Source organism: Camelina sativa, chromosome 19 (genome assembly GCF_000633955.1).
Source record: "Camelina sativa cultivar DH55 chromosome 19, Cs, whole genome shotgun sequence".
In the NCBI taxonomy this organism is placed as follows: domain Eukaryota; kingdom Viridiplantae; phylum Streptophyta; class Magnoliopsida; order Brassicales; family Brassicaceae; genus Camelina; species Camelina sativa.
In genome coordinates, this window is record NC_025703.1 from 8,086,468 (window position 1) to 8,098,525 (window position 12,058).

General features: G+C 37.5%; 4 protein-coding genes and 1 non-coding gene across 5 annotated transcripts; 1 reads left to right on the plus strand and 4 right to left on the minus strand.

Moving 5' to 3' along the window:
• LOC104765491 (protein SRC2-like) lies at positions 963 to 2,336 on the minus strand. Its single transcript, XM_010489211.2, has one exon. The coding sequence runs from the start codon at positions 2,215 to 2,217 to the stop codon at positions 1,108 to 1,110; it is 1,110 nt and encodes a 369-aa protein (XP_010487513.1). The 5' UTR covers positions 2,218 to 2,336; the 3' UTR covers positions 963 to 1,107.
• On the minus strand, positions 2,552 to 4,237 carry LOC104765492 (UDP-glycosyltransferase 88A1-like). The gene is made up of 2 exons (XM_010489212.2): positions 3,070 to 4,237; positions 2,552 to 2,966 (listed from the first exon to the last, which is right to left on the minus strand). The coding sequence occupies exons 1-2, from the start codon at positions 4,187 to 4,189 to the stop codon at positions 2,692 to 2,694; spliced, it is 1,395 nt and encodes a 464-aa protein (XP_010487514.1). The 5' UTR covers positions 4,190 to 4,237; the 3' UTR covers positions 2,552 to 2,691.
• On the minus strand, positions 4,714 to 6,524 carry LOC104765493 (UDP-glycosyltransferase 88A1). The gene is made up of 2 exons (XM_010489213.2): positions 5,273 to 6,524; positions 4,714 to 5,172 (listed from the first exon to the last, which is right to left on the minus strand). The coding sequence occupies exons 1-2, from the start codon at positions 6,390 to 6,392 to the stop codon at positions 4,898 to 4,900; spliced, it is 1,395 nt and encodes a 464-aa protein (XP_010487515.1). The 5' UTR covers positions 6,393 to 6,524; the 3' UTR covers positions 4,714 to 4,897.
• Positions 7,807 to 7,879, plus strand: TRNAK-UUU. Its single transcript has one exon. It is a non-coding gene; the product is annotated as a tRNA-Lys (tRNA).
• Positions 8,653 to 11,519, minus strand: LOC104765494 (probable protein phosphatase 2C 40). Its single transcript, XM_010489214.2, has 4 exons — positions 11,327 to 11,519; positions 9,464 to 10,591; positions 9,117 to 9,381; positions 8,653 to 9,046 (listed from the first exon to the last, which is right to left on the minus strand). The coding sequence occupies exons 2-4, from the start codon at positions 10,556 to 10,558 to the stop codon at positions 8,919 to 8,921; spliced, it is 1,488 nt and encodes a 495-aa protein (XP_010487516.1). The 5' UTR covers positions 10,559 to 10,591; positions 11,327 to 11,519; the 3' UTR covers positions 8,653 to 8,918.

Sequence of the window (12,058 nt, forward strand, 5' to 3'; positions counted from 1 at the left end):
GAAAAATCCTACTACAAATGGCCCATGAAACCAACGCATAAAACGGGCTCAATTTATGCCTTCAAGGACAAATGATGTTTTGACTATTTAAGACGGTTAGTCATCCCCTAACTATTTCTACCCATATCCTTTATGGTTTTTCATCCTTGTGATGGTTTTTGGGAGCCACCAACCCATTTCCATCATTTTGAGCTTTAGTTTTCTGCTTGCTTGAAGAGCTTGTCTATCTTTCTTTTTTGTATGTGAATTTCTTGTTGATGTCACATCAACGATTAAAGAGAAGCTGAAAGTGAAAGTTGAGAATGTTGGAGAAACTGAGAGAGTTGAAACAACAACAGACCATCATTTTGTTGGGTGACGGTTTTTTCATGACACATCCGGAAAATATTTAATTCTCTATCGAACATAATTAGTTATGGGGAAGAAGTAAAAGTTTAATCCACAAACTTATTATTTGGTTGAAGTATGATCCTGAATAAATTATTGATCATTACACTAACAATAATTAGTCCTAATAATAATGCATATTCTTCTTATAGTTGGACGAAGCCATCCATGGCACACATTCAATTCTATTCCTTGTTTGAATTTGTGTTTATGTTTCTAGGTGTTTATTTTTGCATATATAATCATACAAAACTTTTTTCAGATTGAATTGTATTAGATTTTAACTTGTTGTTTGGTCATAGCCTTTTTCTTCACATCGTAATATATATAACCATTTAACCTATTGCTTGGTTATCATATGTACACATGTTTATCAAACTTCAAATCTCAATTCAGATATCTCTCCTTATTTAAAAAGCTTCACATGGCATTACCGTTTGATCGTAATCAGTTTTAAAGCCTTTTTGGACGATTTATCCATTACTTTTCATGAGCTCAGTTATGTTGTCCACGTCTTTCCCAATTCATGCATGAGCCAAATTACAATGCGGACGCGGATGGATCAAATCAACAAAACGAAAAGGGTTTCATTATATTCAAGTCCAGTGAAATATAGCACAATTACATCATTATTTTTACATATGATATGAGTTATGACCCGACATTATTTGTAATCAAAATTGTACTTTTTTTTTTAAAGCAATAAAAAATATAAGTATATTACAAATCAAAGCCAATGTCTGACACTAAATCGCCGAGTAAGAGTCCACCCAATGCTCCTCCCAGAAGCCCAGCTCCCATTCCAAGCCCAAGCCCTGTTTTATTATTATTCTTCGGCGGCGCTTGCGTTGTCGGACTACCGTATCCGTATCTTGATGTCGGAGGTGACGGCGGAGGATAAATACACCCGTGATGATTCTGCGTAGACGGTGACGGCGGAGGATAAATACACCCGTGATGATTCTGCGGAGACGACGGCGTATACCCGTGAAATGACTGTGTCGGTTGCGTTTGGTGGTACGAATGACGGGGAGGCGGCGGATACGATTGATGCTGTGGCGGCGAAGTACTGTAATACGGCGGAGGATATAAATTCGAGGCGGAGGGTGACGGAGGCGGGTAAATGTTTATTGGCTGTGCCGGGTAATGAGAGTTGTACTGATACGGGTTCGGGTTCGGGTACGGGTACGGTGGTGCGGAGTATCCTTGCGGCTGAGACGACGGCGGATGTTCAATTGACGATAGTGGTGGATAGAAACTAGCTTCAGACGACGGCGGAGGAGGATAAGTCATCGTCGTCGTCGCTGGCAAATCAGGAGGTGTATGAATCGGATTCGCGTAAACCGGTGACGATGATGAAACCGACGAATCCGGTTCAAACGACGGCGTATTAAACCGGTACGAAAAAGTCAGCGAGCCTTGACCTTTCCCAAAAGGAGTTCTCACCTGATACGTTACAAATCTCATCATCCCCTGACCGTTACGGTTAAACGACGGAGACGGCGTAGAGCCATGGAGAAGCTCAAGAACCGGGACTTGGACTTCTCCGAGATCTTTGTCTCCGAAGATCCCCCGATCGCAGACCAGTTTCACGACGAGGGTCAAACGCCCTTCGTAAGATAACCTCTGATCGACGGCGAATTTAACGGCGTGGTTCCACGTAGGCTCAGATTCACCGGTTCGATCGATGGGGGTTTTCTCTTTTTCATCCTTCCGAGAATCATCGCCGTTGATACAAACGACGGCGTATACGTCCATTTTGGTGATAAGGTTGACATTTTCAAGATCTTTTGCAGAGTAAATGTTGAGTTCTAAGGTCAGATTCGCCATGGCTAAAGACAGAGATAAGAGAGATTAGAACAGAACAGAAAGAGATAGATAGATTGATAAATTGTTGTTTCTGTCTAAAAATATTGTAACGCGTAAATTAATAATAATATTGATGTAACTGAAGCTTATTATTAAAATCACAGATGTGTGTATATCCCATCCAGTGGACAGTAGAAGATTCCTTACCTATATAAACAATCAATCTTAGCCGTTGATTTTCAACATATTTTAGACACGTGTTTATGAAAGAATCGTAAACATCATAGCCGCTGCCCGAAAGAACCAAAATTTTCATAAACGCGGAAATTTTAATTTCTTTACCATGTTTTGATAATTCGATACAAGAAAAGGCTTTGATTTCTCCGTTATTGATGTTACAAGACATGGAAGTTTCTAAGATCATTAATATAGGAATTTTATAATTCTAGAAACATAATTCCAACCATTAATTGTTGATATTACAAGCACTTGAGATTATTTTGGGCACCACGACTGGAGTAACGTAGTCAACGCGGCATGAGACGAACCGGTTTCGGTTAAAGCTGATTCGGCTGCGTGCTTCATCGCTTTAGTAGTATCTCTAACCGGACCATCTTGCATTATCTCTTGGACTCGTTTCTCCACCTCCGTTGAGCTCACGAAACCCGTCTCTGATTCATTCATCGGGATTGCAATCTTTATTTCATCCACAATCACTACTCTGTTAAACCTCTGCTCAGCGTATAAAGGCCATGCAACCATTGGTACACCTATTTTGGTAAAACCAGTCGAGTTAAACCACACTGAATCATTCTACATATACACGTAACTATATGATTGAAATGTGTATTAAGTATGTGTGCTTAATTTTACCGGCGCAAACAGATTCGAGAATTGAGTTCCAACCACAATGAGTGACGAATCCGCCAACGGCCTTATGATTCAGAACCGGAACTTGCGGAGCCCATGATTTGACGACCATTCCTCTGTTTCCGGTTCGGTTTAAGAATCCTTCCGGTAAGAGAGATTTCAAGTCCGGTTCTGTCTGGTTTTTTAACTCTGGTGGATTACGGACCACCCACAAGAACCTATGTCCACTCTTTTCTAAACCAATAGCAATCTCTTTTAGCTGTTCCCCTGATAACAACCCCAAGCTCCCAAAACATAGGAACACAACACTCTGGTCCGGCTGCGAATCGAGCCAGCTAAGACAGGAATTTCCGTTGTTTCCATGGTTATCTCCGGTTATTTCTTGAACAATGAGCGGTCCTATTGGATATAGAGTTTTAAAACAGAGCTCCTCTGTTATGGTCTTGATGGCTCTGTTCTCTAATGCTTCAAACGTGTTGACAATGATCCCTGCAGACTTTGAGAGCTCTTTAGAGAACAATATGAAAGAATCGTAAACATCATAGCCACGTTCGAGCACCGGTTTAGGCATATCAGAGCCTTTGATTGGAGGAACGCCGGGTATGTTGAGGAGCGTGTGGACGTCTTTTAGGTTTTTACCGGCTGTGGTTTCGTCGAGAGTTTGGAGATGGAAGAAAGAAGCGAGGCAAGCGGCTCCAGAGGTGAAGAAGTAGTAGACCGGGAAGGTGAAATCGGCGGTGACTTCTAACACGGCGGTGCAAAAGAAGTCAATAACCATGGCACGGAGGTTGAACGTTTGGGAGACGGTGAGCAGTGTCTTTTGGACATTTGGGTTGCTGAGACGGAGGCTTTCTAGGGTGAGTGACTCGTGGTGTTTTGGTGAGGTTTTGGAGGAGTGTGGTGTGATGGCGGGGAGGCGGTGGAAGGTGATTGAAGGGAAGGAAGAAGAGACGGAGGATATGTAGGTGGCGGTTGATTCCGGCTGATAAGGTGGTGGAACTAAGATGATTTGGATGGAGAGAGATGGGTTTTTGGATAGGATGAGTTTGCCTAACTCAACCATGGACACTAAGTGACCTATTGGTGGTGATGGATACAAAACTATAGCATTTTGTTTTTCCATGGTTTCTCTTAGTGGTTGTGAACTTTGTCCCAAGAATGTTAAACTGGAAGATGATGATAGGATGGTTTATAAATCACACACGGCTCTTTGAATACGTAACAAATATGACATTGTCATCACTAACTTTTTCTTCGAGAAAAAACAAAAAACAATAAATATATGATGGACCAATCATGGTAAATGGTAATGGCCAGCCTACATAAAAAGAGACAGACGAATCAAGATTTGACACAGGCTGTACCAATAAACAGCAGTTTAACTGCTAAACATGTTTTTCATTGGTTAATCCTCGTAACCCACCTAATTCAGATCTGCTTCATAGTTCAAAGTATCTTTTGTTTCGTGCTAGTTTTTGTTTTGTTTTCTTTTCTTTTGAGTATCAATATTTATCAAAACAACCATCTTTTGGACAGATACAATTTAATTTTAACAAATGTTTAGTTTGGTATACTCTTACAAAATTCGAAATTATTATAGTAAACTCTAAAAATAAGTTATGCAATACATATTTTGTGAGGATATCATACTTAGAATTTTGTAATTTTTAATTTAGAATACGAGTCCGGTAAAATAAAATTCTAGGTCCACAAAGATGTCCATGGAAAATCACTAATCACAAGTCACAAAGCAATAACAAATCTTTTGTTTGTCAAACTTAATTAAATACTCATAGTAGATTCCTTGATTCCCAAGACTTGATTTGAAAGATCATTTTGTGCTCCACGACTGGAGTAAAGTAGTCAATGCTGTCTGAGACGAACCGGTTTCTTTCAAGGCTGATTCGGCTGTGTTCTTCATAGCCTTGGTTCTCTCCCTAACCGGACCATCCTCCATTATCTCTTGGACTCGTTTCTCCACCTCAATTGAGCTCACGAAACCCGTCTCCGATTCATTCATCGGGATCGCAATCTTGATCTCCTCCACAATCACCACTCTGTTAAACCTTTGCTCAGCGTACAACGGCCATGCAACCATTGGTACGCCTATCATATATATAGCAAACCAAGTGAATTAACCATACTGAACATAACATTCTCCACGCATATTTATATAGAAATACGTCTACGTGTATGCTTAACTCACCTGCGCAGACGGATTCGAGAATTGAATTCCAACCGCAATGGGTGACGAATCCGCCAATGGCCTTATGATTCAGAACCGGAACTTGCGGAGCCCATGATTTGACGACCATTCCTCTGTTTTCGGTTCGGTTTAAGAATCCTTCGGGTAAGAGAGATTTCAAGTCCGGTTCTGTCTGGTTTTGTAACTCTGGTGGATTACGAACCACCCACAAGAATCTATGTCCACTCTTTTCTAAACCAATAGCAATCTCTTTTAGCTGTTCTCCTGAAAACAAACCCAAACTCCCGAAACAGAGGAACACAACACTCTGTTCCGGCTGCGAATCGAGCCAAGTCAGACAAGAATCTCCGTTGTTTCCATGGTTATCTCCGGTTCTTCCTTGAACAATGAGCGGTCCTATTGGATAAATATCCCGAAAACAGAGCTCCTCTGCTATGGCCTTGATGGCTCTGTTCTCTAAAGCATCAAACGTGTTGATAATGATCCCTGAAGACTTTGAGAGCTGTTTACAGAACATTACTAAAACATCATAGACCTCGTCGTCTCGTTCAAGCACCGCCTTGGGCATATCGGAGCCCTTGATCGGAGGAACGCCGGGGATATGAAGCTGAGGGATGTCTATAAGGTTTTTTCCGGGGGTTGTTTCATGGATGGTCGGGAAATAGAGGGAGAAGGCGAGACAAGTGGCTCCAGAGGTGAAGAAGTAGTAAACCGGGAAGGCCAAATCGGCGGTTATGTCTAGAACAGCGGTGCAGAAGAAATCGATGATCATTGCACGGATGTTGAAGTTCTGAGAGAGTGAGAAAAGGGTTCGGTGGACATTTGGGTTGCTGAAACAGAGGATTTCTAGGAGGAGTGACTCCATGTGGTGGCGAGAGGTTGGGGAGGAGGAAGAGTACGGTGTGACGGCGGGGAGATGGTGGAAGGTTATTGAAGGGAATGAGGAGGAGACGGATGCGATGTAAGAGGCGGTTGATTCAGGTTGATAAGGCGGTGGAACTAAGATGATGTGGATGGAGAGAGATGGGTTTTTGGAGAGGATGGTTTTGCCTAACTCAACCATGGACACTAAGTGACCTATCGGTGGTGCTGGATACAGAACTATAGCTTCTTCTCCCATGGCTCTTTCCTACGGTTTGCTGCAAGATTTGGAAAGTTTGATAATGATGATATATGGTTTCCTGTCACAGGTCTCTTTGGTTGTCAGGAGATTGATTTCTCATCTAACTTTTTTTTCTTTTTGGGAGGAAACGACATAAAATCAGACTGGCCAATGAATGATTTGATCCATAAGATAACGCTTTAACTTGACAACATACAAAAGATAGATACTAAACTAATTATGGCCGATGTTACAACAACACGAATTGATAGATTTTTCCAAGATTCGATATTTTCAGTTTATGTTTAAAAATTAATTAATGTTGGTTATAGTAGAAACAAAATTATGTTTTATTTATAGTTAAATATTTTTAAAATTATTTTGTATTGTTTCGTACTCCAGTTTGTTAGACCTCAAAAAAAACATAAAACATGATCATTCTTATTATTATCTCAAAGAGCAAATGCAGCAGAATGAGACGATGGACTTCTCCATCCATTTGTTTATGATATTTTCCTGCATCCACGAGTCTTGCCATGTTTACTGGAAACATGCACAACAATTTATTCTTGCATAATGTGTTTGCAATCGCTACAACATTGTTTTATGTTGTAGGTTTACCGAAAGAATTGGAATGTCGTTAAGGATCCACTTTTGTGACTACATACAAGTGTCTGTCTTGTTCATTTCATATGGGATTTCAATCAATCCTTTTGTAAGGAGCTCACGCCCATGGTTAATGGTTGTTCAAGTGTAAGAAAGTGTAATGCCAACCCCACACCTTAGAAGAAAAGAAAACAATTATGAAATATCGACTTTTTAGGAAATGACAATATAAGGAAGGAATGTAGCTAGTCTCAAACTCTCCAAATATGCTTGCATAAAATTGCTTGATTAAACATGCATGTTTATAATATCTTTTAAACCTTAGAACTCTATTATTTTCTTAGAGGGGCTTATTGGTTCTATGATTTTAATAGATTTGGAAATCCAGAAAAAAATCATGTGTTATTCAATCATTGATTTTAAAATACTTATTAAAATGATGTGTTATTGGTTCTATGATTTACAAATACTTATTAAAATCCTATGTTATTCATTTAATGATTTGTTTTTGGATTTCAAAATCCACATTATGTTTTAAATGGATTTGAAAGTGTAAAATAGAAGGATTCAAATCCAAGGATAAAACATGTTATTTCAAAATCCATGTGTTTGGATTTCTAGAACTTATAATTCTATATGGATTTAGAAATCACCTCTCCAATAACAGTCTGTTAATTTTGATAATGAAGCTAAATATGGTAATGTCTTTATTCAAGAAAAGAACAACAAATAGGTTAATTATTAAAAAATTAGAAATACCCTAAAAAAAATTCAAATTAAAGAGAAACTACTATATAGGCGTTACTAAAACGCAACCAACGTCAAAGCCCGTCTAGCTCAGTTGGTAGAGCGCAAGGCTTTTAACCTTGTGGTCGTGGGTTCGAGCCCCACGGTGGGCGACATTTTTTCATTTATGTCTGATTTAAGTAATTCAAATAACTCCTTTATTATTAACTTATTTTGACTAGTAATCATGAATAAGACAAAGTTGTGTTATTTTCCAAATTAGTAAATATAATGCTCTTAATTACTTTTGGTTCAACTATTTTCCAATAATTCATTTACATACAACAATTTGCACCCTAATTAATTTAATTGCATGTATTAGTATTTGTCTTTTCTACCTTCCATAACTATTGCTAATTTGTTTTTTGAAACCTTTAGTTCTAATTACATTCTTATGTAATTTTAATAAGGGTAAAACTATTTTAAAATTGTACTTTCATAACATTTTGTAGTAGGATACACATCGAATACAAAATCTTTTGTTTTTGTTAAAAATTTATAAAATACTCCGAAATAAGTTTTTTGATTTCAAACCACATAATGAGCTTAATTATAGCAAATTGTACTATTACTATCATTCCACTTTGTAATTTGATTTTCACATCGTCATCAAGTCCAATAACATCATCTCTATTAAGCCACATAATTGAGCTTAATTTATGATTATTTTTTTTTGCACACTCTTTGTATTTGATTTTCTAACTTGCATATTTCTCAAATTGACAAACGAGTGATCATTAAGCAACCAAACATTTATTAAAAACAAAAAAAAAAGTACTTGGTTCAAAAACCAAAAACAGACACAATTCCTTAGAGAGGATGTGTGTCCGATTGTAACTTTTGCTCTATATTTAAATCCAAAACCATATCTTTTGACATGCAAAAGGGTCTGAAAATTTGGCTTTTTCAGAGGTACACAACATCTCCTACAACATCTTGGTTACAAACCAAACCGACTAGCCCAAAACGAAACAGAACATATGGTTGACGTAGACAAACTTGATGAATTCTAGGTCTCTAGCCGTTTAAAAACCCCAAAACTACAATAATATATTATATACATTGAAATAATTCCAGTGAACTAAAAATTGAAGACCAGTTCCATAGTCTAAAATGAGACTAATTACATTTTGTCGCCATCATCATAAAAAATCACACGAACGTAGAAGCCTTTGAGGTACGTTGATGGGTACCGAGAGTGATTACCATTATAGTCACATCGTCATGATATCTCCGTCTCCTACCAGCCGGAACATTCATCAACTCTTCCAACGTGAAGCCTATATGAAAGTGTAGTTATTTAGTTCATGAAATTCACTTAAGTAAAACATGAGTAAAATAGCTTCTTACCAGCGCGAGCAGCAGCTTTAGCTACAAGACGTTCAAGTAGAAACTTAGCAGGATCACCAGAAGGATTAGTAGAAATGAAGGAATGTACGAGTAGAATCGCTTCCTCGTTACTGAAGAAATCGAACAAACCATCACTTGCAACTATAACAAAGTGATCTGATTCCGTTATCTTGTGAACTCTCATCGATGGTTCCACGGAAACGTAAGGCGGGCTCAAAAGGTTACGTACACGGAGAATTCCCATCAGTGCATCGTTCAGTTTCTCCTGCAATTTAATGGAGAAGAGCTATTTGATACTTTTTCTTATAATTAAGTAATTAACCATAACTTAATAATATTACTAATACCTTCTTCAAGTAACCAACTCCTAGAGCACGAGTAACTTTAAGCTTTCCTTTGATTTTTCCACCAATAACGATTTTGGGATCATCAAGATGCTCACTTAAGAGTCTAGCTTCTTCGACTTCGTTATCAACTGTATGATCCTCTGTGAGCTGAACAGCTTGCAGCTTCTTATTACCATTGTAGGTCGCTAGAACAGCTCTGCTATCACCTAGATTAAGGATGTAGAGATCCTTCCCGACAAGGAGAGTGACCAAAACGCAAGATCCCACGGATACTAAGTCCGGTCTTTCTTCCATTTCTTGCTCAACCATTCTCAAGAAATCGTTTTCCGCCTGAAACAGCGCACGGTTTAAGCAATCTAGCACTCCTTGTCTGAACAAATCAGAGGAAGAGTAGTCTATTTTACTTATATTTGACAACAACTCCAACTTTTCGACATCATCATCGGACTTGGTAAGGCTTTGCTTCATCTGGCGATCAAGCAACTCGAGATGGAACACAATGGACTCATACAAAGTACAAGCCAAGAAATCAGCAGCATCTCTCCCATTGAATCCATCATATATAGCGCAAAAGAGCCAACCGTTCTCCTCAGAGCAGACAGCTTGAACCCTATCTTCCCCTGCAGCACCTCCCGCAACTTGAACTTCCATGGCAGAGAGAAAACTTTCATTCACAGAAGAAGGAGAACTCAATGACGTCAAGTAACAAGATTCAGGATCAGGAGGGCTCGGACTAGTAGACGAGCTGCAGCTAAGACTCACCATGCTTCCATGAAGAGAAGGAGAGAGTATGTCAAGCTTAGAAAGCGCAGGGGAAGATGGAACTTTCCTGAAAGATTTAGGAGAATCTAGAGAAGGCAAAATCTCAGAACCAATCACTCCATTGCAGATATTGGTATTGGCTAAGGTAGGGTTGCCGCTTAAAGCAGCTCCAGATAAACAAGAGAAACTGCTAGTCTTTTGAAGCCTAAACCCAGCAAGAACCTCACGGCCATCAGGAACACTATCTTCAGGAATCCCTATCTTATTATTATTGCATTGATAACCAAAACTTATCTCAATCTCACCATAAGTAGGATCAGTCTCTTCCTGCATTTTTTTTTTAATTTCACTTTCTTGATAATGTTTCTGAAACAACAAAGATCCATTAACTCATCAGATTCATAAAAAAGTTTCAAATACGAATCAATACACCACTCTGCTTATCAAATCTTGATTCAAGACAAGATCCACTAATCATGAAAACTGTAAGTCTTGGATTAAAAAAAAAAACATCAAGGTTAGTACTTTTTTTTTTAATCAACAACAGTCCTAAACTCCTAATTAAATCTTAGACTTAAACACAAACTAAACCAAACTTAGCTGCTTTAATAACCATAAAGACAAAAAATACGTGGCGAGAGACGTCTAAGCACACATATCGAAGGACTGAAGATAGATGGGACCAAGATAACGAACAGTTACATAAGTTAAACGTGAGAGTTAAAAAAACTAAAAATGTCCTTTTTACATAGGACGCTATTAAATGCAGACCACAAAAGTTGTTGGTTTCAGATAACAATGGTTTTACAGACAAAAGCAAAGCTATCTTAAAAAAACAGAGAAGATAGAAACCCATATATAATAAGATAGATTTGGTTTCATCAGAAACCATGTCGTGTCGTGTCATATTTGTTCATCATATCTCTAAAAGTGGTTATACTAACAAAAAATCTCCTTATTCAATAATTTCTCATTGGCAGAACAAATTAAATTATAAAATCTAAAATCGAGATTAAATCGGAACGAAAACGAAATCGAGAAGACGCAGCAGACATTAAGAGATATTGAGAATGAGAGTAATGGGTTTTTTTTTTTTTTTACCTTAACGAATACGCGAATCAGAGAGAAGAACTTAGTCGTCAGAAGAAACAAATCGGAAGAGAGAATATATAAAAAAAAAAGAGAGTGAGAGAAGTGAAAAGAGAAGAGAAGGAGAAGGGGATTTAATGGATGGATGGAGGAGGAAGAGTTTTAACGAGTTGAATGTTTTTTTGTTTTTGCTAATTTTGGGTATTGCTAAAATATCTAAAGCCTCCCTCTTTATATTGTTTTCTTTCTCACACTTTTTTTTTTTTCTTTCTGCTCTGCTTTTTTTTCGTTTTTGATTCGCTGCTTTTTATTTTTTTAAGTTCAAATTTTTTTTTACCCTAAACAATAATGATGCTAAGTTTTTATTAGAATCTCGGTTGTATACATAGAAGTCTGTTTTAGTATATTTTGGAAGTTTTCTTGGTTAGATACTTTTCGTTTCTTTTTTTTTTCAGATTTTTTTTATTATTTATGAATAGATGAGTTTTCTAAAAACTAGTAAGTTTCAAAATATAAGATGTTTTAACTAAAACACACACAGATTAAAAAGTTTTTACTTTTAACAAGTTCAACCAATCATAAACAATACTACATAATATAAAATACTAAACTAATCTAAAAATTATATAGAAAATTGAAAATATTCTATATTATGAAATAAAAAACTTTTTTAAAACATTTTATATTTTGAAAGAGAGAGAGTAGTTATTATCTAAATTCTGTGATTTTTTTTAATTTCTTTTT